The 26,817-nt window shown below is 42.7% G+C and overlaps 1 protein-coding gene across 1 annotated transcript; it reads left to right on the top strand.

The window, feature by feature from the left end:
- The first annotated feature begins 17,060 nt into the window (after positions 1 to 17,060).
- Positions 17,061 to 26,366, top strand: LOC115462647 (fibroblast growth factor 20-like). The gene is made up of 3 exons (XM_030192646.1): positions 17,061 to 17,340; positions 23,264 to 23,367; positions 26,029 to 26,366. Exons 1-3 carry the CDS (start codon positions 17,061 to 17,063, stop codon positions 26,272 to 26,274), a joined length of 630 nt encoding a protein of 209 aa, XP_030048506.1. The 3' UTR covers positions 26,275 to 26,366.
- Positions 26,367 to 26,817: the final 451 nt, after the last annotated feature.

Below are 26,817 nucleotides of genomic sequence, written 5' to 3'. Positions count from 1 at the left end.
CAGGGTGATGCAGCCCTGGGGAAAACTCCAGTTTCAAAACTATTGGCAGAAATGGGGAGATCTTGGTATGTCTATGTTCAAGAGCTCAAAGTAGGGGAGACAGCATTTAACTGTTTTCTTTTTAGTATTTCATTAAGCCTATTTGCAGCAGTTTTTGCACAATAATATTATCTTTCACATAGAGCTACAGCAAGTTGTCACAGTCCATTGCAAGATTAGTATTATTCTTTTATTGTTTTATTTTTCTATATGTTTATATCAATATTTTAATTTCTTAATATTGTGTTGTAACATATTATTTTTAAATGTTAATGTTTTGTTTGTAGTGTCTCTAATGTTTTGTATTAGGGCCAAAAAATCCCAGCAGAATCAAGAGAGCAAACTGGGCAGCACTAGCAAGAGCACAGTAGCAAAAACACAGCAGTAAATCAAGAGAGTAGCAGAGCAGCAGCAGCTAAAATGACAACAATCCTCAATATACCTGAATGTAACTCACATTGAACTACAACTAAAAAGGCATTAGCTAAATCCAAATCAATCAATCAATCAATCAATTGTGTATGAGCTAGGCTGGGGGTCACATTTTGTATTTACAACCAAGTATAGCACTGGAGGGGGAGGGGGAAGGCTGGGGTCACAGAAGGTATTTTACACCATGTACAGCACTGTGGCGCGGGGGGGGGGGGGGGAGGGAAAGGGGGGAATGCTGTGGTCACATTTGGTCACCATTTGTCACCTGTATATCATACATATTCTCACCTTTTTCACCAAACGTGTCTGGATGAGGTTCTCTTTAACTTGCTGGTCTCTCTGGCGGGGCTGGTGAGCCAGCAGATCCCCCAGGTGGGGGGTTCCTCATCCTGTTCACCCTGATCAAGAAGACACAAGAAGAAGATTCAGATAGTGGTCACCATTTTGCATTTCTACCACTTTCAGCACTGTGGGGGGGAGGGGGAAGGCTGGGGGCTCACATTTTCCATTTTCAACCATGTACAGCACTGGAGGGGGGAGGCTGGGGTCACAGAAGGAAATTTACACCATGTACAGCACTGTGAAAGGAGGGGGATGGGGGAGGCTGGGGTCACTTTTAGTCCCCATTTGTCACCTGTATATCATAAATATTCTCACCTTTTTCACAAAAAGTGTATTTGGATGATGTTCTCTCACACTTGCTGGACTCTCTGGTGGGCCCGGTGAGGTGGCAGATCCCTCAGGTGGGGTTCCTCATCCTGCTCACCCTGATCAGGAAGACACAAGAAAAAGATGTCTATGTCAGTGTTATTCTTTTAAATCACAATTTCCCCTAGAAAAGGCTCAACATGGTGTACAAAGATAAAAAGTCATCAAAAAGTTACAATAATAGATCATCAATAAAAGAGCAAAATATAATACAACCTAAACCAATACAATATCTCAATAAATTAGCTACATTTTGGTTGTAACCCATCAAAGAAATAGCTCTTTAGTTTTTTTTTTTTACAGAACTTCAGGTAATTTTGTTAAACCCTGATGTTAAGAGGAAAGGAGTTTCATAAAGAAACTGCAAAAATTGAAAATATGAAATTATTTTTTTAAGAGCGCATTTTTTTAAAAGTAGAATTAATTGGTCTCATAACCATGTTTATCAAAAGCTCAGAAGTCATGCCCTAGATGATCTGGAATACTAAACATACAACTTTAAATGATATACAATCTTTTACAGGAAGTCAATGCAATTTTGCTATATAACTAGAGATGCTAGTAAATTCATTAAGTTCAAAGCTCAATCTAGCTGCAGCATTCCGACTGAGTAGGAGCTTACTCAGATACTTACATGCCTAAATAAAGGATGTTTCAGTAGTCAAGATGTGGTACTAGGAGTGCAAATGCTTCTTGATTTTAAAACGATCTTACTAATTGCAGCTGTCTTAATTTAAAAGTTAAAAAATCCAGCCTGGGGTCCCATTTTCCATTTCCACCATGTACAGAACTGTGTAGGGGGGGAGGGGGAGGGGGAGGCTGGGGTCCCATTTTATATTTTACACCATGTACAGCACTGAAGAGGGGAGGGGAGGCTGGGCTACAGAAAGCTTTTTACACCATGTAGAGCACTGTTGGGGGGGGGGAGGGAAAGCAGGGAGGCTGGGGTCACATTTAGTCACCTTGGATATCATAAAAATTCTCACCTTTTTCACAAAACGTGTGTCTGGATGAGGTTCTCTCATACTTGCTGGGCTCTCTGGCGGGCCCAGTGAGGCGGCAGATCCCCCAGGTGGGGTTTTTTCTCTTCAATTTCACTCTCCTCCTGCATTGGCTGTTGGCCTGGTTGTGGCTCTGGCATCTATCTTCTAATTGCCAGATTGTGCAGCATGCAGCAGACTGTAACAGTGCCACATACCTTGGTGGGACTGTATAATAGCTCACTGCCAGAGCGGTTGAGACAGTGAAATCCTGTTTTGAGAAGCCCACATTATTATTATTATTTGGATTTTGCTCACACCTTTTTCAGTAGTAGCTCAAGGAGACTTACATACAGGTAGACTGGGTATTTTCGCTCTTTGACTTCCCTGGTAGCACTTTGTGCCGTATTGTACTGAACATCCTCTGGCCTCTGGGGGTTGACGATTGGGGTCATGAGCCATGTCCTTAGGGGATATCCACAGTCACGTATTGAGGAGAGGAGAGATGAAGTTAGGTAAGGTAATGTACACACACCTTTTATGGTGTGGTGGCAGTTCCTACAAGTGTCATCCTCCAGACAACTGGACACATACTGGCATGGGCGTAGTTGGGGGGGGGGGGCGAGGGGGCATTGCCCCCCCCAAACACAGGACTGGCACAACGCGCTCTCGGTCCCTCCTTCCCACCCTCAGCTCCCCGACAGCCCTCCTCTCCGTTCCTTCCTGCCTCCCCCCCCCCCCGCGTGTTTAAACCTTTTATTTATTTTCAGCAGTGACAACAGTGAAGAACAGAACAGCAAGCGGGCTCGCCTCCATCCTGTCTCCGTGGGATCTGTCACCATCCCCACCCCATCCACACAAGCTCTATCCGTCCCCATCCCCGCGGTTACTGCGAGTCCCCATCCCTGTGCCATTCTCTATAATGACAGTTGCACACACAACTGCTATTTTTAGAATTTGTGCTGAACACACATCATCTCGTTGCGTAACTTTAGACTGTCTATAGACAATTACCTCCTATGTGTATAGTATTCCACTTAAATTTTCTGGTTATTTGTTTATTTCTCTATTGATTTATTTAGTTCAAACCCTTTGGTGTTGTGTCTTGAACTTGTTACAATATCAACAAAAACACTTGATGTGAGTTTCAAACACCTCTTCTTGTAAGGACACTTGAGAAATAGGTGTTTACAGGTTCTCAAAACTTTGATCTACCTTTCTTTGATTTAACACTGCAATTAAGCAGATTTGGTTCAAAGAAGAAACTCATTGGTTGATGTTTGACACTGATGTGATCATGTTTACACAGATGGCCTTTGAAATCTCAGTGATGGTGGATTTTAGATTTGCACTGCATTACAGAATTCTGCCATTTGAAAGGTAAACTGATACAGCATCTATCTGTTACAGTCTTCGGAGTATCACTGCTATGAAGATTTTCAAGGCTGATTTATCTACTTGTCTGGTTTACCCTCGTTTTTGTCTTAAATCCCTCTACAATAAATCACTGTCTATAAAGAACTCTTTTTATATTCGTAGCTCAGGTGCACAGGGATAGGACTGGCTAGGCGTTAGACTATAAAGGTGTAGCATTACCTGCTTTAAATCATCTCTCAATTAATCAGTCAGACATTCCCTGCATCAAGTAAAGCAAAGCAGTCAAACCCGGCTGAAACCTCAGATTAAGACAGTGAAGGCAGAACCTGATTCAAACCTCATTCTTTTCCTGGTCCAGTTAAACCAGCAGCACTGTTCCCTCTAAACTGAGTGGGAGTTCTCCATCTACAATCCCGCTGTTTCACTATCACATTTTCAATAGTGAGGGACAGGCAAGTTCTGCAGGACTCCAGGAAACCTGCCTGTCCCTAGAGACTGAAAACACAACATTGAAGCACCACCCCCTATTGGTAGCAATGCAGTTGGAGGACACCCACTCAACTTAGTAGCACCAGTTAGATTAAGGCGTCCTTTTACTAAGGTGTGCTGAAAAATGGCCTGCGGTAGTGTAGGCATGGGTTTTGGGCACGTGCAGAATCATTTTTCAGTGCACCAGTAAAAAAGACCTTTTTTAAATTTTTGCCGAAAATGCACGTGCGGCAAAGAGGGGCATAATCGAACGTCGCCGGCGAAATAGATGGCCGGCGATCTATTTTGGCGGCGGCGCAACAGCTGGCCGGAACCGTATTATCGAAAAAGATGGCCGGCCATCTTTTTTTTTTTCCGATAATACGGTTTAGCCCGGCCAAATGCCAGAGTTCGCCGGGGTTGAGATCACTGGTTTTGTTTTTCAGCGATAATGGAAAAAACTGCCGGCCATCTCAAACCCGGTGACATCCAAGGCATTTGGTCGTGGGAGGAGCCAGCATTTGTAGTGCACTGGCCCCCCTGACATGCCAGGACACCAACTGACACCTGTATAACCTTGGCACACCAGTTGACACCTGAAGACTAATCTCTTTGAAAAAGTCCTTTATTTGAATAAGCATGTTTACTCACAGTTAACTGCAGATCAGAGGTTTTGCCCCACTGGCAAAGAGTCTCCCTGGTACTGAGATTAGCAGTAGGTCAGAGCTGGCAAAATGATGTACAATGCCCTCTTTCAGCAACATTCAAGGTAATAACTAAGTTCTCTAATGTAGATAACACATGAAAGGGATCTAAAACTGGCTTACAAAAATGGTCACTACCTCATGGACTACTGGAAACAAAACTGGACACACTCTGACCCAGTTAGCAGGGGGAAAAGCACCATGGGAGTAGAGCCCACTACCCTACACCCACCACAATGCATTGCTGATGTGACTCTGCAGTGCACCTAACAGAAAAGGTGTCACACTCACCCGAGAGCCACATCACAACCAGGGAAAGGCTGTCAGAGGATAGAACACATTCTACTGTCATGGAGGTGGGTACGGCATTTGAGGCTGGCATACAGGCTGGCAAAAAAGGTTTTTAGTTTTATTGTTTTAGTGTGGGAGGGGGTTGGTGACCACTGGGGGAGTACGAGGAGGCCATCCACGATTCCTTCTGGTGGTCATTTGGTGAGTTGGGGCACCTTTTTGAGGCTTGGTCGTGAAAATTAAAGGACCAAGTAACCCGGCAAAATACTGCTGAATGCCTCTTTTTTTTGTTCCATTATCCGTGAAAACTGGCCATCTGGTAGCCACGCCCATGCCTGCCCATGTTCCGCCTTTGCTAAGCCGCCGACACGCCCCCTTGAAATTTCACTGGCGAGGCGACGGGAAAGCAGCGATGCTGTCAAAAAAGCCGCTTTCGATTATACCGATTTCACCACTTTTAAGAAATCGCCGGCCATCTCCCGATTTATGTTGAGAAATGGCCGGCAATCACTTTCGAAAATAAGCTTGAAAGTGAACATTGCCGTGCATCCATTTTGGGTCTGAGACCTTACCGCCAGCCATTGACCTAGCGGTAAAGTCTCACGCAGTAACTGGGCAGTAATGACACACGTACAGCAAATGCCACTTGGCGCGCGCCCGATATGCGCGGCAGAAAATAAAAATAACTCCATTTTGGTATGTGTCGGGCATGCGTAGATGCTTACGCGGCTTAGTAAAAGGGCTCCTAAGTAAAGATCAGCTTGCCTTGTTCCTGTCTTGGTAAGGGTAAGGGTAATGCATTCAATATATTGCCTTTCTGTGGTATAACCAAAGCGTGCTTCCTGCATTGGTTTTATCCTAAAGGTTCCTTTCTCTTTTTGGTGTCGTGGCTTATTTCCTAAGCTGGGATATATGTTTAACATGAGAAGGACCACACACTAACACTGTGGGCTCACAATAACCATTAATGCACTGATTGCTGTGTTACATAGCCCAACGTAGAACATGAAGTGTGGAATAGGCATGAAATGGGCAGGACTGCACCTTACACAGGCCATTACCACACATCGTTGACGCAGCAGGTAACACAGAGCAGTTAATGCCACCTCAAGAAGTGGAGCTAACTACTTTGTGCATTAACTACTGTGCATTTAATACAAAGTAGCTACTTTTTCTCTTGCGTTAACTAAAATGCTGGGAACGCCCCATCTTTTAAGGTAGATATTGTACAGTTACTGCAGTTTCATTTTAACAGCTATCACGTGGTTACTGCAAAACCTAACCACACCTTAGTAAATAGGGTCATTATGTTTTCATGCATGTTGGGGACAGGTTTTTGAAATAATTGCACCTCCTCTCAATCAAATGTTGTATTCAGACTTTACAGGTATCAATGTTCTGTCAGCATAGGACTTTTGTAAAAGATCAACACCACAGTATCTGAATTTGCTTCTTGATGTCTGGTGGGGAACCTAAATAAGGAAATTATTAAGCAATTTTAAATGTTAATATCTCCACAAGATGTATATATATATATATATATAAATTGTCAGTGCAAGTTGGAGGAGATGGGAGGCAGTGGGAAGGGAAAGTGGAATCTCAATAGTTTTCTTAAATTCAGGTGTCAACACAGTTATTAGACATTATTTGTTGGTAAAAATGCTTTTAAACCTCGTCACTGACATTTCAGAACTTTAGCAGTGTCACCATTTTAATGCTAAAATCTTTAAAATGTAAAAGAGAATTTAAATTATTCAGCATCAAGAATGCCTCCAGATACACTGACTGTACAATACTATTGACTTGATTGCTGAAGAAGACACAAATACAATTTTACACAGCAATTTAGTGACACAGGGTTAGAGTACAAGTCATTATCATGCAGTCACTGAAAGGGGAAAGCTGTTGACTAGATAGCACAGGTGTCTTTAAGTTGCTTTTATTACACTGTCTTCCAGGTTGTGTGCGTGTGCGCGCATGCATGCCTAATAACTCTTGGGTTTAGTGTCCTAGCTATAAATTTTCAAAGCAGTTCAGGGGGTGCAGGTGTAACAGGGGTTATGGTTTTATGGTTTGTGAAGTTCTTGTAACTAAAAAAAAGTCATTTGTATCAGACAGTAATGAAGACACCACAACTGATCTGTTGAATTCTTGAACAGTTAATACATATAAGTATTGAGCTTAAATGCCGAGGCTCAATGCAAATTGTATTTATTTATTTTAAATCTTATATTCTGCAATAAGAACCATGGCTGATTTTGTGGTCCTTTTCTAAGCTGTGGTAACCACTAGCGTGCTCACTGCAGTTTGAGAGAGCTTACCAAGGGACACGCTGAGGTGTCCCACAATAATTTTGCACTCTGCGTTTGTATACCACAAATGTAAAAAATATTCTTTATTTTTTTGTGGAGGGAGCATGTCTGGGGGCAAGAGTGGGCGTTTCTACGCTAATCAGTTAGCACGTCGGCAATGCCAACGTGCTGATTAGCGTGTAAGCCCTTATCTTCTACAAAATAGGTAGTGGTAAGGGTTCACGCGCTAATCCATTTTTAATGGTCACGTGTTTATGGCAAATTAGCGTGTGGCTGTCAATGCTGGAAAGTAGAAATCAACTATCTACTCTGGCTTTACTTGCTCCTCTGAGAATATCACGTTTTGAACTAGCAAGTACCAATCAATTTGCTGTAAAAAATACAAGGAGGAAAAGGATTTCAGTGGCTTAGGTCATGTCTAAAATAAAACTTGGACTAATGACCCACCTTACTTCTTCACTAGTCCTGAAAAACCTCTGGTGTTTAATGACATAATTTTTTTCAGTTTTTAAAATTTTTTAAACATTTTTTCTCTTTATATAAAGTCCATTCATTTTCAAACTCTCCCAAGTACTTATCTGAAGCGGTACTGCAACGCTGTACAGCACGACTGTTTCACCTTGGCTTTGTCAGGAGCATTTAAATTATGCAGCACTCTTGGTACCCTAAGACATACAATAAGCAAATTGTTCACAATTATGCTTATTTGACTACAAGCTTAAGGTTATAATATTATTTCAGCTCAATACAAATGTTTTTAGTGAAGTTCTCTTACCCTGTTAGGAAATATATTCAGTCCTTAGAGTATATACATTGTCAATGTGTGTTTGTCACGATTGTGGCTGTGACCCCTCCCAGACTTACCTTATTTCTGGCAGTAAGCTTCTGAGCTGGCTTCTGTCTGTTTTGCAGAGTTAGCTCTGTCTCTGTGTGCAGGCTGCTTCCAGCGTGGCTCTAATTATCCCACTATACTGCACCTAACATAGTAGATGACGGCATAAAAAGACCTGCGTGGTCCATCCAGTCTGCCCAACAAGATAAACTCACATGTGCTACTTTTTGTGTATACCTTACCTTGATTTGTACCTGTCCTTTTCTGGGCACAGACCGTATAAGTCTGCCCAGCACTATCCCCGCCTCCCAACCACCAGCCCCGCCTCCCACCACCGGTTCTGGCACAGACCGTATAAGTCTGCCCAGCACTATCCCCGCCTCCAAACCACCAGTCCCGCCTCCCACCATCGGCTCTGGGGCAGACCGTATAAGTCTGCCCAGCACCATCTCTGTCTCCTGCCACTGGCTTTGCCACCCAATCTCGTCTAAGCTCCTTAGGATCCATTCCTTCTGAGCAGGATTCCTTTATGTTTATCCCACGCATGTTTGAATTCCGTTACCGTTTTCGTTTCCACCACCTCCCGCGGGAGGGCATTCCAAGCATCCACTACTCTCGCCGTGAAAAAATACTTCCTGACATTTTTCTTGAGTCTGCCCCCCTTCAATCTCATTTCATGTCCTCTCGTTCTACTGCCTTCGCATCTCCGGAAAAGGTTCGTTTGCAGATTAATACCTTTCAAATATTTGAACGTCTGTATCATATCACCCCTGTTTCTCCTCTCCTCCAGAGTATACATGTTCAGGTCCGCAAGTCTCTCCTCATACATCTTGTAACGCAAATCCCATACCATTCTCGTAGCTTTTCTCTGCACCGCTTCAATTCTTTTTACATCCTTAACAAGATACGGCCTCCAGAACTGAACACAATACTCCAGGTGGGGCCTCACCAATGACTTGTACAGGGGCATTAACACTTCCTTTCTTCTGCTGGTCACACCTCTCTCTATACAGCCTAACAACCTTCTAGCTAGGGCCACCGCCTTGTCACACTGTTTCGTCGCCTTCAAATCCTCAGATACTATCACCCCAAGATCCCTCTCCCCATCCGTACCTATCAGACTCGCCCCGCCTAACACATACGTCTCCTGTGGATTTCTAATCCCTAAGTGCATCACTTTGCACCTGTGTGTGTTAAGCCTCTCTGTGTTTCAGTATGCTGCCTGCCTGTGTCTGGTAGTTGTGACATCATCAGGCAGGGCCTTGATAAGGAAGTGGTGTTCTTCCATTCAGGGCCTTTGCAACGTTTGCTATAGGTCCAGGTTAGTGTTGGTGCAGTGTGCACTTTTGACTTGTGTTTAGCTTCCCTGCTTTTTCCTTGTGGCTCCCCTGCTTTCCCTTTTGGTGCTGTTAGAAGCACTTCTGTTTTGGCTGTTAGAGGTACTTCTGGTTTTGGTGCTGTTGGAAGCACTTCTGCTTTCTGCAGTTCGAGGTACTTCTGGTTGTGGTGCTGTTAGAAGCACTTCTATTAGTGGAGTGCTTAGGAGCACTCCTGGTAGCTTGGTGCTTAGGAGCACCTTTGTTAGTTTAGTGCTGTGGAGCACTGATGTAGCTTGGTGCTTAGGAGCACCTTTGTTAGCTTATGTGTTTAGCTTCCCTGCTTTCTCCTTGTGGCTCCCCTGCTTCCCTTTGGTTAGTTTAGTGCTGTGGAGCACTGCTGTAGCTTGGTGCTTAGGAGCTTTTCTGTTAGTGTAGTGCTTAGGAGCACTTATGTTGGTTTAGTGCTTAGGAGCACTTCTGTTAGTTTAGTGCTTAGGAATCCTTCTGTTAGTTTAGTGCTTAGGAGCACTTCTGTGGTTAGGTGCTTAGGAGCACTTCAGTCTGGTTAAGCTGTACGAACACTTTTGAGTTGCTGAGCTTCCCTGCTTTCCCCTGTGGGCTTCCCTGCCTTTCCTTTTGGTGCTTGGGAGCACTTCTGTCTTGTCTTGGCCCTGTGTTCCTGGTTTGTGCAAGCTTGCGTGGTATTCCAGGGTCTGAGGTGGGCCCTCAGCCCTAGTCCCATTCCTGGTCCTGGTTCTGTCAAGCTTGTTCTAGTATCCCAGTCCCTATGTTCTCCTGTATCTGGTAAGCCCTGCCAGCCGCTTGAACCCAGGGGCTCAACTCCTGGGGGACAGTGGCTAAGTGCAGGTGAAGCAGTGCAGACCAGTCTGGTGTACTCCAGTCTAGTGTGGTCCAGTCTGGTGTACTCCAGTCCATTGTGTTCCGGTCCAGTGTGTTCCAGTCCAGTGCGGACCAGTCCGGTGTACTCCAGTCCAGTGTGTTCTGGTCCAGTGTGTTCCAGTCCAGTGTGTTCCGGTCCGGTGTGTTCCAGTCCAGTGCGGACCAGTCCAGTGTGTTCCGGTCCTGTGTGTTCCAATCCAGTTGTAAGAATAATATATATATTTTGATTCTAATCTCCACCAATTACCTATAAGGTAATAAGATAAGGATATGTAAGAACAGGGGGAATTAAATATTATATTTGTTAAATTACATTAACCTGCACTGTAAGGTTTAAGAACATGTGCTCAGAACATAAAAGACCATATATTTAACTTTAAAAAGGTTTATTTACAATACAGGTAATGTAATAATGTTACAAGCAAGAGGCAGTTTTAAGAATCACAAGTGGAAATGTGCTTTATCGAGATATCAAGTCTGAATTACAAATTATGCTGGATATAGTGACTCACTTGATAGAAGTTGCTGGTTGAAGTGATGCAGGGGAAATCTCTGCTATAGAAGTCTTTGCTGCAAAGTTGGTTGCTGGAGCCTGGAGAGAAGTCGTGTCAGGATGTGGGTAATGTCCAGCAGAGAGGCAGGAGGCAGGTCCAAAGAGAGCGAGACCAGTCAGGAATCCATGAACCCATGAACCCAGTTTCCAGAGGAAGAGAGCGAGCCCCAGCCCCCAGCAGCAATTCCAGCTCCTTTTCTAGTAAAATGGTCTCATCTATTTTTAGTAACGGGTCACCTGGTCAATGACATAATCTGGACATCTGCTGGTCCATTGTCTGAGAGTGATTGAGCTTAGATAGGCTTAGCCTTTGTCTGAGAATAGGTGGAGGTATAGTCTTTTGTTAGGTGCAGTCTCTGTGATTGATTCTTTGGAGAGGAACATCTGCTGATCCATTGTCTGAGAGTGATTGAGCTTAGATGGGCTTAGTCTTTGTCTGAGAATAGGTGGAGGTATAGTCTTTTGTTAGGTGCTGCTGTCTTTGGAGAGGTGTTGATGGCCTTAGGTATCCTCCCAGCTAGTTCATGTTCTCAGTAGTTTTCCAGAGGGAAGGGGGGGAAGTAAAAGTCTTTGCAGCTGCATCTTATATATATATATATATATATATATATATATATATATATATATATATATATATATATATATATATATATATATATATATATATATATATATATATTTGTATCTGATCCAGCAAAATCAATAATTCTGACAATTAACCTCATATCATGCTACACAGTATGTTCCTATCTGGTGTGTTCCAGTCCTGTGCGGACCAGTCCAGTGTCCTCCAGTCCAGGGGGTTCCAGTCCGTGTGTTCCGGCTCCCTGGGCGGCGCCTGCAGTCCTTGCCTGTGCCGGTGTGCTAGCCCAGTGTTGGTTGGTGGGTTTTGCCTGCTGCTGTCGCTCCTCGTCAGCAGCCCAAGGGCTCACGTTTGCTCCAGAGCCCGCCCCCCCTGAGAACCTGACAGTGTTCTTGTCACCATGTGTATTGTTACGTGGGGTGCAAACATTCTATGCGTATTTACTGGTAAATACCATTTAAAAAGCCTTTAAGATTACCTCCTTAAAGGACAATTCTATAATGGAAGGGGCTATATTTAGGCCAGGGGTATAGCCAGAAGTCCATTTTTGGGGGGCTCGGGGTAGACTGAGGGGGCCACGGATTTCCTCTCAGCTCTTCTCCTCCCTCTGGTGCCACAGTGTTAAAAATCATCCTTTTGCTGGCAGGGATGCCCAAGCTCTGCAAACTGAAGAGTTTCACTACCTGAGCCTCCGCCCATGCTGCCTGAGCAGCGAGAAAGTTGGTGGTGCACTTCAGCTGCTGAAGCTGGCCTGCTCAGTTCATGTGCATGAACCTAGTATTCACGGGAGTGCCGGCATCAGCAGCTGAAGCACGCTGCCGACTTCCTCACTGCTTAGATAGCATGGATGGGAGCTTGGGCAGCAAACCTCTTCGGTTGGTGGGGCTTGGGTATCTCTGCCAACCATTCAGCTGGTGCTGCAATTTTGGAGGGAGCCTAAGCCTATACTGCGCCTAACTATAGGTGCCTGCAATTAGGCCTGCTATAAGCAGGCTTAAATGCCGGTGTCTAAATCAGGGGCAGTTTGGCCATTTTCTGTATGTAAGCGCGTAAAAATTTAGGAACACCTCTAACCATGCCCCCAAAATATTACACGTTAGGATTTATGCAACCATTGTTATAGAATATGATATGCGCGTAAATCCTAATTAGGGCCAATTAACACCAATAACTGGTTGTTATCACCCAATTATCATCACTGATTGGCTCATTACTCAATTAAGTTACATGCGTAAATTGGGCAGGGGCCCAATTTAATGTGTGTAACTCACCACACTATATATAGAGTCCAGGCCTATGTACCACTGATCTGAGTACCCACCGGCAAAGTACACACCATTAAATATTTGTACATATTTACAGAATAGCATGTTAACTGTATTAGTGTTATTTTTGTATGTATACACATGTCTAGATTTCCAACATTTATGGGTGTACTTGCTTCTTAAATCTAGGTGGTGCCTTACAGAATTACCGGTCACCACAGGCTTTTATCTTGTCTTCACATAGACTAAATCTAAATAATGGCAGTAATAGAAGGCATTCGTGCAGTTAATAATACAGTATCGTACCATTTCAGGCATGAAAAGCAAGTTACGTGAAGCCCTGCAATGGTAGTCTGATTGATACTTCTAAGAAAAAAGAAATCCGTTCCAACAGAAATTCTCTCAGCATTTTCTTCCAATTCACAAACCTTTCTCTGATCCTGCACTCATATCTGTTTGCTCATCCCTGCAAATGTAATATAAATTATAATGCTTTCATAGAGCAGCTTGGAGGCCTTTCCCTTTAACACCAGGCAGATGCAGATCTGAAAGGAGAGCTGGGATTTTCCCAGGGAAGACAGCAGGCTGTGGTCTTATAGGTTCCAATTTACTGCCATCAGAGAGCTTGGGTGTGGCAGCATATAATATACTGCTTTTAATAACCTGGGGATCCCGACAGGGTGTATTTTAAAAATCCAGATATATATCTCAGTGTACATGCATCCTTACGTCCATTAGTTCTATATTTTGAGGGGCATTTTTGAAAAAAAAAAATAGTCCAGGTCAGAATTGGGATTTCCTGCTCATTCCATCCAAAAAGAATGTCCATCTTGTTGCTATTTTTGAACAGGAAAAATGTCAGGCTTTGAATGAGGGAGAGTGCTCTCAGTTCATAGCGTTAACGGTAGGTCATTCCATAAGGTAGAACCTATAACATTGAACATCGCATTCCGATAAGTGCGTGGCAGTACATCTCAAAGTGATGGGATGAATAGCAGGTATGCTGGCTGAAACCTGGTGTAAATGACAGTGGCAAACTCATATCCACTAGCAATCAGTCCCAGGCACAATAATATTGTCCTAACATAAACCATCAGAGTAGGCATGAAACTGTTAATTTACATAGTTATTAAATTTTATTAGATTTTAAGGGTAACAAACATCCAAATTCAATACAAAATAACAATGTTTTATAACTTCCAATCCATAAGAGAAACTATATAATAACAGACATTTAACTGGATAAAATTTGAATAATGTTGAAGTAGTTCAAAAGCTTGAATTGAGTGAATACACAACAAGTATTCAGATAAATGAGGCTTATGTACAGTTTGATGAAAGTTTCATGCCTACTCTGTTGGTTTATGTTAGGACAATATTATTATGCCTGGGACTGATTGCTAGTGGATATAGGTTTTATAGTGGTCCCTGCCTGTATGAATAGTAACTGGTCCTTCAGGGACCTCTTGGCATTTGGGAATGAGAACAGTGCTATTCTATAACAAATTCCCAGATTCTATATAGTGTGACTTAATTTGCATGCGTAAATCCAGTCCTAGTCTGTATTTGCACGCACAGCTTAGTTAACAAGCCAATCAGCGCTGATAATTGCCAATTAACAAGCACTTATTAACACTAATTGGCATTAATTAGAATGTATGCACCCAACCGTTTAAGCGTATTGTATGACATGAGGTGCGCAAATTCTAAGTCGCACAGTTGAAAAGGCGGCGTGGTCATGGACTTGGAATGTGCGGGTTGCGAGGATTTGTAATATCTATGGGCATTGTTATAGAATATACTCGGTTCACGCCTAATTTCAGCATCAGGAATGTAACTGCCCATGACTAAATTTAGTCAAACAGATGGGCGTGTGGCATATTCTATAAACCACATGGAAATTTAGGCTTTTTAAAATAAAGAACACCTAAATTAAGGTGTACTTATAGATAGGGGCGTAGCTACTATGGGGCAATGGGGGCCTGGGCCCCCGTAGATTTGGCCCTGGACCCCCTTGCCGTGACTCTCTCGACCCCCCTTCCTGCTGCCAACCCTCCCCTGCTGCCATTGCGTACCTTTGCTGGCGGGGGACCCCAATCCTCGCCAGCCGAAGTCCTCTCATCGGCCGTGCCACGTTGCTTGCTGAATGATCTGATCAAGTTTCTGTGTGTGCGTCTGACATCCTGCATGTTGTACGTTGTACATGCAGGACATCAGACGCACGCACAGAATCTTGATCAGATCATTCAGCAAGCAACGTCGCACGGCCGATGAGAGGACCTCGGCTGGCGGGGGTTGGAGTCCCCAGCCAGCAAAGGTACATGGCGGGAGAGGGTTGGCAACGGGAAGGGGGGTTGAGAGGGTTGCGGCGGTGGTGGCGTGGGGTGTGAAAGTTGGCAGCGGCGGGCGGGCAGGTGGGGGTTCGGCAGTGCCGGGGGGGGCTAAAATGTGTCCCCTCACCTCGGGCTCTGGACCCCCTTCCTGTCGAAGTTTGGCTATGCCCCTGCTTATAGAATACTTTTAGGTGTTTTTCTTTTTGGCACCACTTTTTTAGGCGTGATATATAGAATCTAGCCCAAAGTGTGCAATTTTTTGGAAAGCCCATGCCCGTACCTCTTCTTGAGTTGCGTGCTAGTGGATTTGAGCACCCGGTGTTATAGAATAGCACAGGAAGATGTGTGTGCAAATTCCAATTACTGCCATTAACAGCAATATTTTGATTGTTAACATCAGTTTATTGCAAGTTAATGGCTTGTAAGTTAATTAATTTTTCAAACACAACTTCGATCTGCGTGCAAATTTCAGTGCACATTTTTTGGCACCATATACAGAATCCGGGGGATACAGTCTATCTGCACTTAAGTTTGCGTTGACTGGGCAGAGTCATTGAGGCAGGGTTACTGAAGGACTAATGCTTATTTTATACAATAGGTACATAAATTAACCCAGGAAAATTTTGTGTGCCAAATTAAAAAAATAAAACCCCTAAAAACATCCCGCATTAAATCTGGGCTTAGCTTGCAGGAAAGTACAATGTTAAAAGTGCCCTAAGCTTGTACCTGAGGCAGTAGAGGGTTAAGGGACTTTCTCAAGCGCACAAGGATTTGTGGTGAGGTTTGAACTTGATTTCCCAGGTTTGCAGCCTGCTGGTTTAACATTACACCACTCCTTCAACTGTGTAAAAGCATGCACACACTATTTATGTATCTGCCCAGTTATGAAATTATCCCCAGTGTAGAGAAAAGTGGGGCTCCAATTCTAACACAATTGTGAGAAAGATATTCACTTATTTGTCTATTTATTTATAAAACTTTCTGCTGCAACTGAAGCAGAACAAAATACTTTGTTGGCAAATAAATAAACATATATAAACACATACAAAAACGATAATATACCTAGAATTTTTTTTTTTTGAATTATCAGGTTACTTGCTAAAAATTTCCCACCTTTTGTCTCTCTGCCCACCCCCTAATCTTTCATGTGTGCCTGGGCAGGACTAACCCTCCAGAAACGCCCCTCCTTCTCCCTCTGTTTCTGTCTGCGGTCTCTCGTTGCACCTGTCCCAGTAAGGAACTGGAAGCTCAGAACAAGTCCTGGCTCCAAAGCCTTGTAACCTCTGTTTTCTGTGCAGGTTCCGCCAGGCTCTGCTCTGGAGAGCTGCACCACAGCATTTCCAAAACAGTGTGATCAAAGGCTGACCTGCAACTCCAGGATCACATCAAAAAAAAAAAAAAAAAAGAGAGCTTGGCATCATTCCATCAAACCAGTTGCCACCTTGTGCCTACGGATGGCTATTTAGGAGTGTTACGACCCCCCTATTTTTTGACGACTGAACATGAATTGCAGAGACTCCGCAGCACTGTGGCTGAATTAGATGAAGAAAAGTTGCGATGAGAGGAGATCGGTTTAAAATTTCAAACAGCACATCTCTGGCTTATATGAAAGGGCTTCATTAGCATATGTCAAGAGGGTTTATATACATGCCGTCTGTATAAACAGGATTCTCTCTGATGAGTTTACTCTGAGGTTTCTGCAAGCAACACTTTACACTCATTGGCATCTGCCCGGAAAGAAGAAGGTGGGAAAACAAAGATAGCAAAAAAATAACTTCACAGGGCAAAGTCCACTTCAGTTTATTAAGGAACGATCTGGCTTGAACGTTTGGTTCCTGTCCCTTCTTGGGTTTTTTTGTTGTTGTTGTCCTTTTTGGTTACATTTCTGCTTTTATTTGCATAACTTTGATCGCCTTTCTCCCTCTTCTGTGGCTATCAGCTTGGGGGGGGGGGGGGGTCTGTTCATGGCTCCCTTAACGGAGACGGGCAGTTTCCTGGGCCCCCTGGATGGTTTGGGCCATGTGGGCTCTCATTTTCTCTTGCCATCTGCTGGGGAAAGTCCGCTGCTGTTGGCTGATCCCCTGGGTCCAGCCGAGCACCTGTCCCGCAGCAGCAGCGCTTCCGATTTAGCCCACCTGCAGGGCATTTTGCGCCGAAGACAGCTCTACTGCAGGACTGGCTTTCACTTGGAGATTCTGCCCGACGGGACCGTGCACGGAACCCGCCAGGACCACAGCCGATTCGGTAGGTAGGGGCAGCCGAAACCGGACCCCACTAGCCTATGTGTGTGTGTGTGTGTGAGGGCGGGTCATCACTCTGAGCCCTAATTTTGTAACTGAAAACTAGAAGGTCTTATTCGTTAATCCATTAGGAGGGTTATCATAGGTAGGATTTATTCTGATTTGGCTTGGGAAGCTCAAAAAATACTGAGCTAAACGGACGCTAACATACAATTGACAAAGGATTTGACAAGCATACTTTTTTTTCACGTTCTTTCTAAAAGTAAAATAGGTTTTATGTAAAGTAACACTTTCGCTGATCTGAGAATACTTTCTTATTGTGTTGACGCCTAAGCATCAGTCTGCAGCAATGTTAAATGACTTTTAAACTGTTAACTTTCAAATAGATAGGGGTTTGGTTAGGATATACGTCTCTCATCTATATACGTAGATTCACCAGCGTTTATTTGTATTCTGACGCCATTTAGGTACATCAGGTTTGCTTACTAGTTAACGCAGATGACCTGTAAATTGGACCAGGTTTGTAATAACTGCAGTTTGCTATCGGCTTTTCACATTAGTTTCCGGTTAGGTTTCCTCCTAATCCAGTTTCTTCTTGATCTACCGAAAAGAAATAGCCACAAAACTGGAATGCTTTCTTGATCCACTGGAATGAGTAATGATACCTATAGTTATTTATTTAGGCGTAGTTCACACCTTTTTCAGTAGTAGCTCGAGTTACAGTCAGGTACATTAGGAATTGGGTTTACAATCTTAATTTTGTACCTGAGGCAATGGATGGTTAAGGGGCCCTTTTACAAAGCTGCGCTAAAATGTGGCCTGTGCTATTTTTAGTGCGTGGGTTTCCTGCGTGCTGAGGCCACTTTTAGTGTGGCTGTAAAATGGATACGATGTCTTCTTTTTCCATTAATGGCCACGCTCTAATTTCCTAATTAGTGTGTGGCCATTAGCGCAGGAGCACCTACCACCTACAAAATAGGGCTCCTGCGCTAATGTCCGCCTCCAAACATGCCCTATGCGCATCAATTCAAAAACTCCCATGGGATGCCTGAGTGCAGCAGTGCCTTTTTAACCTGTGCAGCTTAGTAAAAGCACCCCCTGAGTGAATTGCCCAAGATCACAAGGAGCAGTAGCGAGCAGGGCTGCCGAGAGGGGGGGACAGGGGGGACAACATTTCCCGAGCCTCTGGGGAGGGCCTGGCGCCGCCGCCGCAGTCCGGCCCACCCTCCGTTGCTCCCTGGCATTGAATTTAAGCGCCTCACCTTCGAAAGCGCAGCAAGCAGCGGCAGACCACGCCTTCCTTCCGTGTCCCGCCCTCACCTGACGTAACTTCCGTGAGGGTGGGACACAGAAGGAAGGAGTGGTCTGCCGCTGCTTGCTGCACTTTCGAAGGTGAGGCACTTAAGGTCAGTGCTGAGGGCCCGGGGATGGAGAGAGGGCTCAGTGGCGGGTGGAAGGGGGGCCTGGCGACCTTGGGTGGGGGGGGGGGGGGGCCCTGGGGCGGCCTTGTCCCGGGCCTGGCCCAGTCTCTTGGCGGCCCTGGTAGCGAGATTTGAACCAGGCTTCCCCTGTGCTCTAATCACTAGACTATTCCTCCATTCTTTAAAGCCAGTAATCTATTATCTGCATATTGAGGGTGTTTTGCTAAGGCGCGCTCACGTTTTTGGCATGCCTAACTAAACGTTAGAGACGCCAATGCATTCCTATGGGTGCTTCTAACGTTTAGCGTGCCCTCAATTTTAGCATGCGCTAAAAAAACGTGAGCGCACCTTAGTAAAAGATGCCCTTTGTGACTAATATTTTCTCTGCTCCAGGTCTGCATCTGTAAACAAAGTCTATTGCATTTTGTTCTACCCCCTTTTTCATAGCCAAAACAATCAATGAAAAATATTCCTAAATAATCCTCCAACTGATTGAAGTACAGATGTTTTCAAAACAAGAGGTGTATTTCAGTTTGCCTTTGAAACATTACTTTCAGCAGTGCAGCACAGAACTGACTGAGACTTCCTATCGTAATATAAACATTAAAAAAAATCTCCAACCCCACCTCCTTCAAGGTAGAGATCAAACATAAGCAGTGTTTCTTTCAAATGCACTTTTTAAAATTCAACCCCTATCCTCTGTAGGCAGTTCTCTGATGTGGTCCTTCTGTGGGTTGACTCACCTGTTTATTATGATTTCAAATAAAGAATGGCTTTGAAAATGATATCAGAAAGACAAAATACCTCCATGTCTTCCGATGACGTTAGGCAAAGTCTTTTCAAATCTGCCATGATTTACCTCATTCAGAAATTTGTAATGCTTGTTTTTTTATTTTTTTTGGGAGAAAACCGGTCCTTTCCCCTATAACTGTAAAAGAACACTATCAAATCTCAACAAATTGTTCTGCATGACATTTTACTTCCTGTAATGGAAAAGAAGGGCTAGGTTAAAAGAAAGAAGATAACAGTTTTCATTGAGACTGACTAGGAATACAGGCTGTCAAATGGGCTGTGGAATGTTAGACCATTGTCTCAGGTCAATAATAGGGCTTATATCCAATTCTATCTTTGATCATTTTGGGTGTGATGTATGCATTGATTCTTATTCCAGATGTATTAAGTAATGGATTCTACCATATATGTACTTTACAGAATGCTTACTTGAGTAGAAACTGGTGGGCCAATGCTTAAGTTTCAGGAGTTTTACAGATTTACTATCCCACTCATCATTTAGTAATATCTCAGTGGCTCAAAACCTAATGACGATGCTAGAGGCAATTAGTGTCGGACTTAGGGTTATCATATGGCTCCAGAAAAAGGTGGACAGATTGAGCCAGTCTGGGTTTTACTTTCATTGCAATGGAAGCAAAACCCGGACTGGATCAATCTGTCCTCCTTTTTCTGGAGCCATATGGTAACCCTAGTCGGACTACTGCTGGCGTTAGTAAGCGCAGAATGCTCAGAGGGCTCTAGTGCAGGAGACAATGTATGCACCAAAGATTAATTCAACTAGCATGCAAATATAGTCAAACGGATGTTAGTGAGGTCATTTCCTGTTCCCTCCCATTGCTCAGAGAAGAGCACACAAAACAAAGCTGTCCTTACCGCTGAAAACCTAATGCCAGCTCGGAGCACGCATTGGGGTGTTTCAAGAGAGGATTTCCCATGATTTTTACTTTAAAAGCTGTCAGTTTTTATTTGAAAGCAGAAGGAAGCCTGTGCCAGCCTCTAAGTGCTGGTAGTGAGAGATGAATGTATGTGATTCAGAGAAAACCCGAAAGTGAAAGCATACATTGGCACCTGTTTTTTTGCGCTTTGTAAGCTTTAAGGTGAAATTTTTTTGTGAAACGTTTGTATTTAAAATGCTGAAGAACAGTGCTGATGTGTGCTTTGCTTCCAGGTTTGCCTGGGGCATGTGTACAAGAGCTGTGCTTATTGCAAAATTCGTGTGCGCATGCACCAGGCATGTTTCTTCCCCTTGCTTTCAGTCAAACTGCGCGCATATCGTTTGAATCATTTTACAGTTGAGCATTGGGGAGTTATTTTTCAGTACTGCTCCTACGATATTGATTGGGTGTTGTTCCAGAACACCAAGCTTTGAGCATCAGCCCATGAGTATCTGCATTTCATGTCAGATTTATACTAGTATAGAGGGTGTATACAATGAAAATAAGTATGTAGCATTCACCATTTTACACATATACCTCTGGATTATATATATATATATATAATTTGCATGTAAATTAATTAGCTTATACGCCAATTAATTGCATTTAATAGATGTTAACAATCAATTAGTGAAGTTAATTGGCAATAATAGAAATTTGCGCATGTATCTCTCTGCACCCTGTTTTGTAACCCTGTGCAACTAAGGGGCCCTTTTACTAAGGCGCGCCGAAAAATGGCCTGCGCTGGTGTAGGCGTGCGTTTTGGATGCATGCAGGTCCATTTTTCAGCATGCCTGCAAAAAAGGCTTTTGGGGGGGGGGGGGGCAAAAATGGACGTTTGGCAAAATTAAAACCAGCACGTGTCCATTTTCGGCCTGAGACATTACCACCACCCATTGAGTCAGTGGTAAGGTCTCACATCTTAACCGGGTGGTAATCGTCAGTGCACATACACTGCCGATTACCATTAAGTAAGCGCCATGAGGTAGAAAATTTCTACCACATGTTTTGGATGTGTGTCAAAAATGGAATTACCGCTTGGGGCACACGGTAGCCAGGGTGGTAGTTCCAATTTGTAGGTGCCCCTAAATCTTTTACCTCCCCCCCCACTTACTGAGCCATTTGTCAATGCTGATACAGCCTATTCAAAGTGAATGGGCTGTGTTGACATTAGCGCAAGGCAGCCACTAGCATGGCTTAGTAAACGGGGGTGGGGTGGGGATTAGTGCTCAACTCAAAAGGGGGTGTGACAGGGGTGTTCCTAAAAGTTGCACACGGGGTTATTAAATAGCTCTATTACCATGCCAAAATGCCCAGAGTTGGTTGCCAGCATTTACTCCAGGTTTCAGCTCTAAGCGCTATTCTATAAATGTCCCTCAACTCAGAGCGCCATTTGTAGAATAGTGCTCCATGATGATATTTTCTGTCACCAACATCTTGGCACAAATAAATCAAAAAGGTCTGTACGTTTAATGCACTTGGCGATTCCAAAGCACTCTTTAATATTTAAACAAAGTGTGGCCTCAAAGCTCCCGGGTGGTGCAAATAATTAGCAACCTAACTCTCAGCGGAGTCCCGTTTATTATCAGAGGCTACTTTTTACCTGTAAAAAGAAGGGGAAGAAAAACAAGAGAGAAAAGTTCTCATCCACAAAACCAGGATTTAAAGTTGAAACCACAACAAAATGCACCAACCATTCAGTTAAAAAAAAAAAATCTCAAAACTTCAAAAATGTGCTAAAAAAAATCAGCACATATCTGGAAAACGAGCAGTTCACAGTTCATAGAATTCTTTGTCTTAAAGATGAAGCCTTCAATCGACGTTTGTAATCCAACATGTGAAAATAGTCATATCACCTTATAATCGTATCATCAGAGCCTCTTGTTTCACAATTGCTGCTGCGTCAGGAGGATAAAGAACTGGATCACAAATGTCGATTGAAGGCTTCATCTTTTTAGGGGAAGGGATTTGATATACGCCTTTCTGTGGTACAATCAAAGCAGTTTACATATATTATATACAGGTACTTTTTTTTGTACCTGGGGCAATGGAGGGTTAAGTTACTTACAAAGGGTCACATGCAGCTGCAGTGGGAATCAAACCCATGATCTGTTAAAATGTGGAATGCTAGCTATTTGTGATACATCATGGCCTTACTTATAAATGCTTAAATGCAATCATTACTGCAAATATACAATATCAAATTTTACACATACAGTAGGATGAATGGAGGAGCTGAGTATAATATGAAAAACATATTTCTCTGTTAAACTTTCAGTGCTTTCACTATCATAACTAAACCTTCATTTTAATAGCCATTATCATGATAGTGTTTGGAGGAGAAGTGGAGGTGCATTTTCAAAGCTCTTAGGGCCCTGTTTACTAAGCAGCGCTAAGGGTGTGTTAGCATTTTTAGCACGTGTTAATGATTAGTTTGCGCTAAATGCTAAAAACGCTAGCGTGGCTTAGTAAACAGGGCCCTAAGTGCTTTGAAAATGAGCCCCATAGCTTCCTAATTTAAGCATGAATTCATTTAGAAGATCCTATATTAACTTCAAATGTGATTTCAAAGTATTTAAAATAGTTTCTCCCATAAGAATTAATTCTTTATTGAAGAAGAAAAGGCATGTTTGGTATGCAGTATGTTGAGTTAAATTTTATGTCTGTGGGGGAAAGAACTTAGATAATCCAGGCCCATAGTCTTCTCTTTGTATGTGATAAATATATTTTGGTACTATGTCTTTGAATAACTTGTCAACATTTTTTTTTGTTAATTCAGGAATCCTTGAATTCATCAGTGTGGCAGTGGGACTGGTCAGCATTAAAGGAGTAGACAGCGGCTTGTACCTTGGAATGAATGACAAAGGGGAGCTCTATGGCTCTGTAAGGATTTTTCAGCATTACTTCAAATATATTTTATGTTCTCTAGACTTTGCAAACTGATTCACCCTATGTACTCACTATATGATGATAGAAGTGTATGACCCTGTCCCTATAATTTGTATCTAATCTTAATAAGTTTGTGCAGAAGCATGTTTACAATCTAATTTCTTTATTGTCATGTGTATAGGTTGTGAAATGAGACATTTTATTCACCCTGGGGCCCTTTTACTAAAGTGCAATACATTTTTGCACTTACCACACTTTAACAGCAAAAATGATCACATGGTAAGTGCAAAGGTTGTAGAGTAACTGCTGAGGACATGCCCCATGTGTCTCCTTCAGTTACTACACAGAAAGTTTATTTAAGTGCACATTATGACTATTTACTAATTTGTGCATTAAGGGCCAGATTCTGTATATGGCGCCTGAAAATTCTGCATGGAAAAAAATTACGCCTAGGCCTATTCTGTAAAGTACGCCTACATTTTATTTAAAAAATCTGCATGGCATATTACTACTATTTATCATTTCTATAGCGCTACAAGGCATACGCAGCACTGTACACCATACACAAAAAGACAGTCCCTGCTCAAAGAGCTTGCAATCTATATTCTGTGATGTATGTCTAAATTTTATAGAATAGACTTAAATTTCCACACAGTATATAGAATATGCCGAGCGGCTCGCCATGTGACTAAATTTGGTCATGTCCATTTAGGCCACATATTACTTGGTGTAAATCCCGATGCCTAAATTAGGTGTAGATTGGGTGTATTATATAATAATGCGCATAAATTTTAGAAATGCCCATGCCCTGCCCATGGCCAATGCCCCCTTTCAACTATGCAACTTAGAATTTAGGTGCACCATGTTATATAATACACTTAGGGCTAGGTTTACTAAGCGGCGCTATGGACGCATTAGAGTTTTCAACAAACGTAAACCATTTATGTGCATTAAACAATAACACACCCATAGAAATGTATAGGCGCATTAACGTTTAACATGCCTTAAATTTACAGGCGCGTTAAAAAAGCTAGCGCACCTTAGTAAACATACCCCTTAGCGAATTGTGCAAGTAAATCTCAATGCCAATTAGTGCTGATAGTTGCTTGTTAACATCCAATTACTAGCACTGATTAGCTGGTTAACCAATTAAGTTATTTGCATTGTTATAGAATACACTTCAGTTTCCATGTGGATTTTCAGGTGCCATATATAGAACCCGGGGGTAAATGCTAAATGACTTTAGTCAAAGAGCCCTAATATTCATAATGGCCTTTCTTATTAAAAGCATTTCGAAAACATGTGATGAATATGGCAAGAATTATCTTAACTTTGTAAGAGGAAAGTAGATCAGGATAAAAAAAATCCTTAAAAGAAAAGAGAAAGGCAATGATTAAGCCTTGAGCATTTCCCAACTAGTAAACATTTTCAGTGATTGCTCTTAAAGTTTCAAAGCCAAAAAAAAAGCCATGTTTAGAAAATATATGAAGGCTTGGATTGGTGAAACAGAAATAAATGATTTGATTACATGCCGCTTTGCTGGTATTCTCCTTTTTGCCCAGCTGGTGGCACACTGGCTGCTATCAGCATTTTTAGTGAGTTGCAGAGTCCTTTGATTAGTTTTCTATACTGCAGTTCAGCACCCCACTAGCTAGGTGGTTAATCCCGTTAGATAGTTCAAACAAAACAACAAAAGGCTCCCAATTCCCCTACAAAACAAACAACAAAAAGGGTTTGAAGAGAACCAGAGTACAATATTTTATTGCAGGTTATTGTACTTTCCATTGCATCGCATATATTGCTTTTAAAAGTACAAAACTATGTACATTGTACCTTCCCTCACATGTGTCTGAGCTGTGTTATTTTTGAAGTTTAATATACTTTTGTTTTTATCGCTCACTCCACCTGTTGTGCTCCTCCCTCTTTATGGGGCTGTTTTACAAAGGCATGCTGAAAAATGGCCTGCGGTAGTGTAGACGCGAGTTTTGGGCACACGCAGAATCATTTTTCAGCACACCTGTAAAAAATGCCTTTTAAAACTTTTTGCCAAAAATGGACATGCAGCAAAATGAAAATTGCTGCGCGTTCATTTTGGGTCTGAGACCTTACCGCCGGCCGTTGACCTAGCGGTGAGGTCTCACACGGTAACCGGGCGGTAATGGTCTATGCGTGTAAAATGCCGATTACCACCTGCGCACCAGAAAAATAAAAATATTTTCCAGCGCGCATAGCGGACGCTCATCAAAAATGAAATTACCGCAAGGGCCACATGGTAGCCGGGCATTAACTCAAAACTGACGCACATTAGGCGCACGTAGGCACCTATGAGTCTTAGTAAAAGGGCTCCTATATTAGAGTAGTTTTCTTTTATTGATTTTAAATTATGCCCCATCGTAACTTCTCCATCCTTATATTTCCATCTTTTCATTTCAATTTGCATATACTTGCTTTTGTAAACCACTTAAACAGTTATATTTATTTGCAATATATTACATTTCTGAATTGCATCTCAAATTCATGTGAGGAAAAGTGAAAAGAGTTCTGGACCATGTGACTGCAATGGGTCATCCTGTCACTGAAGAAATGAAATGTGTAAGGATTTCTATAGATCACTAATCTTCCACTTCTTTCTACCACCTTTCCTCTTTGCTTTAGGAAAAACTGACATCTGAATGTATCTTCAGAGAACAGTTTGAAGAGAACTGGTACAACACATATTCCTCCCACCTGTACAAGCATGGGGATTCTGGACGACGGTACTTTGTGGCACTCAATAAAGACGGAACTCCAAGAGACGGGGCACGATCCAAAAGGCATCAGAAATTCACACATTTCCTGCCCAGGCCAGTGGATCCTGAAAGAGTACCAGAACTCTACAAGGATGTCTTAGGATACAGTTGAAATGGTATTTTGTGTTTCGTAAGGGAACAACGCCAAAGCCATTCATCCTTACTACGGTTCCATGGGAAGACAAGGATGGAAAACCTCAGAGTACAGAAGAGATAACAAGCCCTTAAGAGGCTGGGCTTGAATAAGTCTGTTGTAACAATGAAGACCTTCTTTTTAAAAATTTTTTTTTTAAGTTGTGTTCTAATGATAGACTCCAACATCTAAGAGTTTTATAAGCTGACTGACCACTGTATTGGCCAGTAGTTGGTGGGAAGTTGAAAGCTGGAATAAGCTCTCCATGCTTCTGGTTTCTAATTCCTGTGGGTTCCTAATAATCCACAAATTAATTTCAAAGAAATAAACCACCTGAACAATTTAGAAGGTGAACTATAAACCTAAAGATGGTTGGCGGAAGTGAGAAAATAAATATCTGTTAAAGATTAGATATGGAAGCTTCTGAAGAAAAACAGTACATGAAGTTTTATGATTGTGATAACATGCTGTCAGTGGTGGGATGTAAAAGTTAATACATCTTGAAATGGAACGGAATTTAGT

Source organism: Microcaecilia unicolor, chromosome 2, assembly GCF_901765095.1.
Source record: "Microcaecilia unicolor chromosome 2, aMicUni1.1, whole genome shotgun sequence".
Classification (NCBI taxonomy): Eukaryota; Metazoa; Chordata; class Amphibia; order Gymnophiona; family Siphonopidae; genus Microcaecilia; species Microcaecilia unicolor.
The sequence above is the reverse complement of the archived record's forward strand: the minus strand, read 5'-3'. Positions and strand labels throughout refer to the sequence as shown.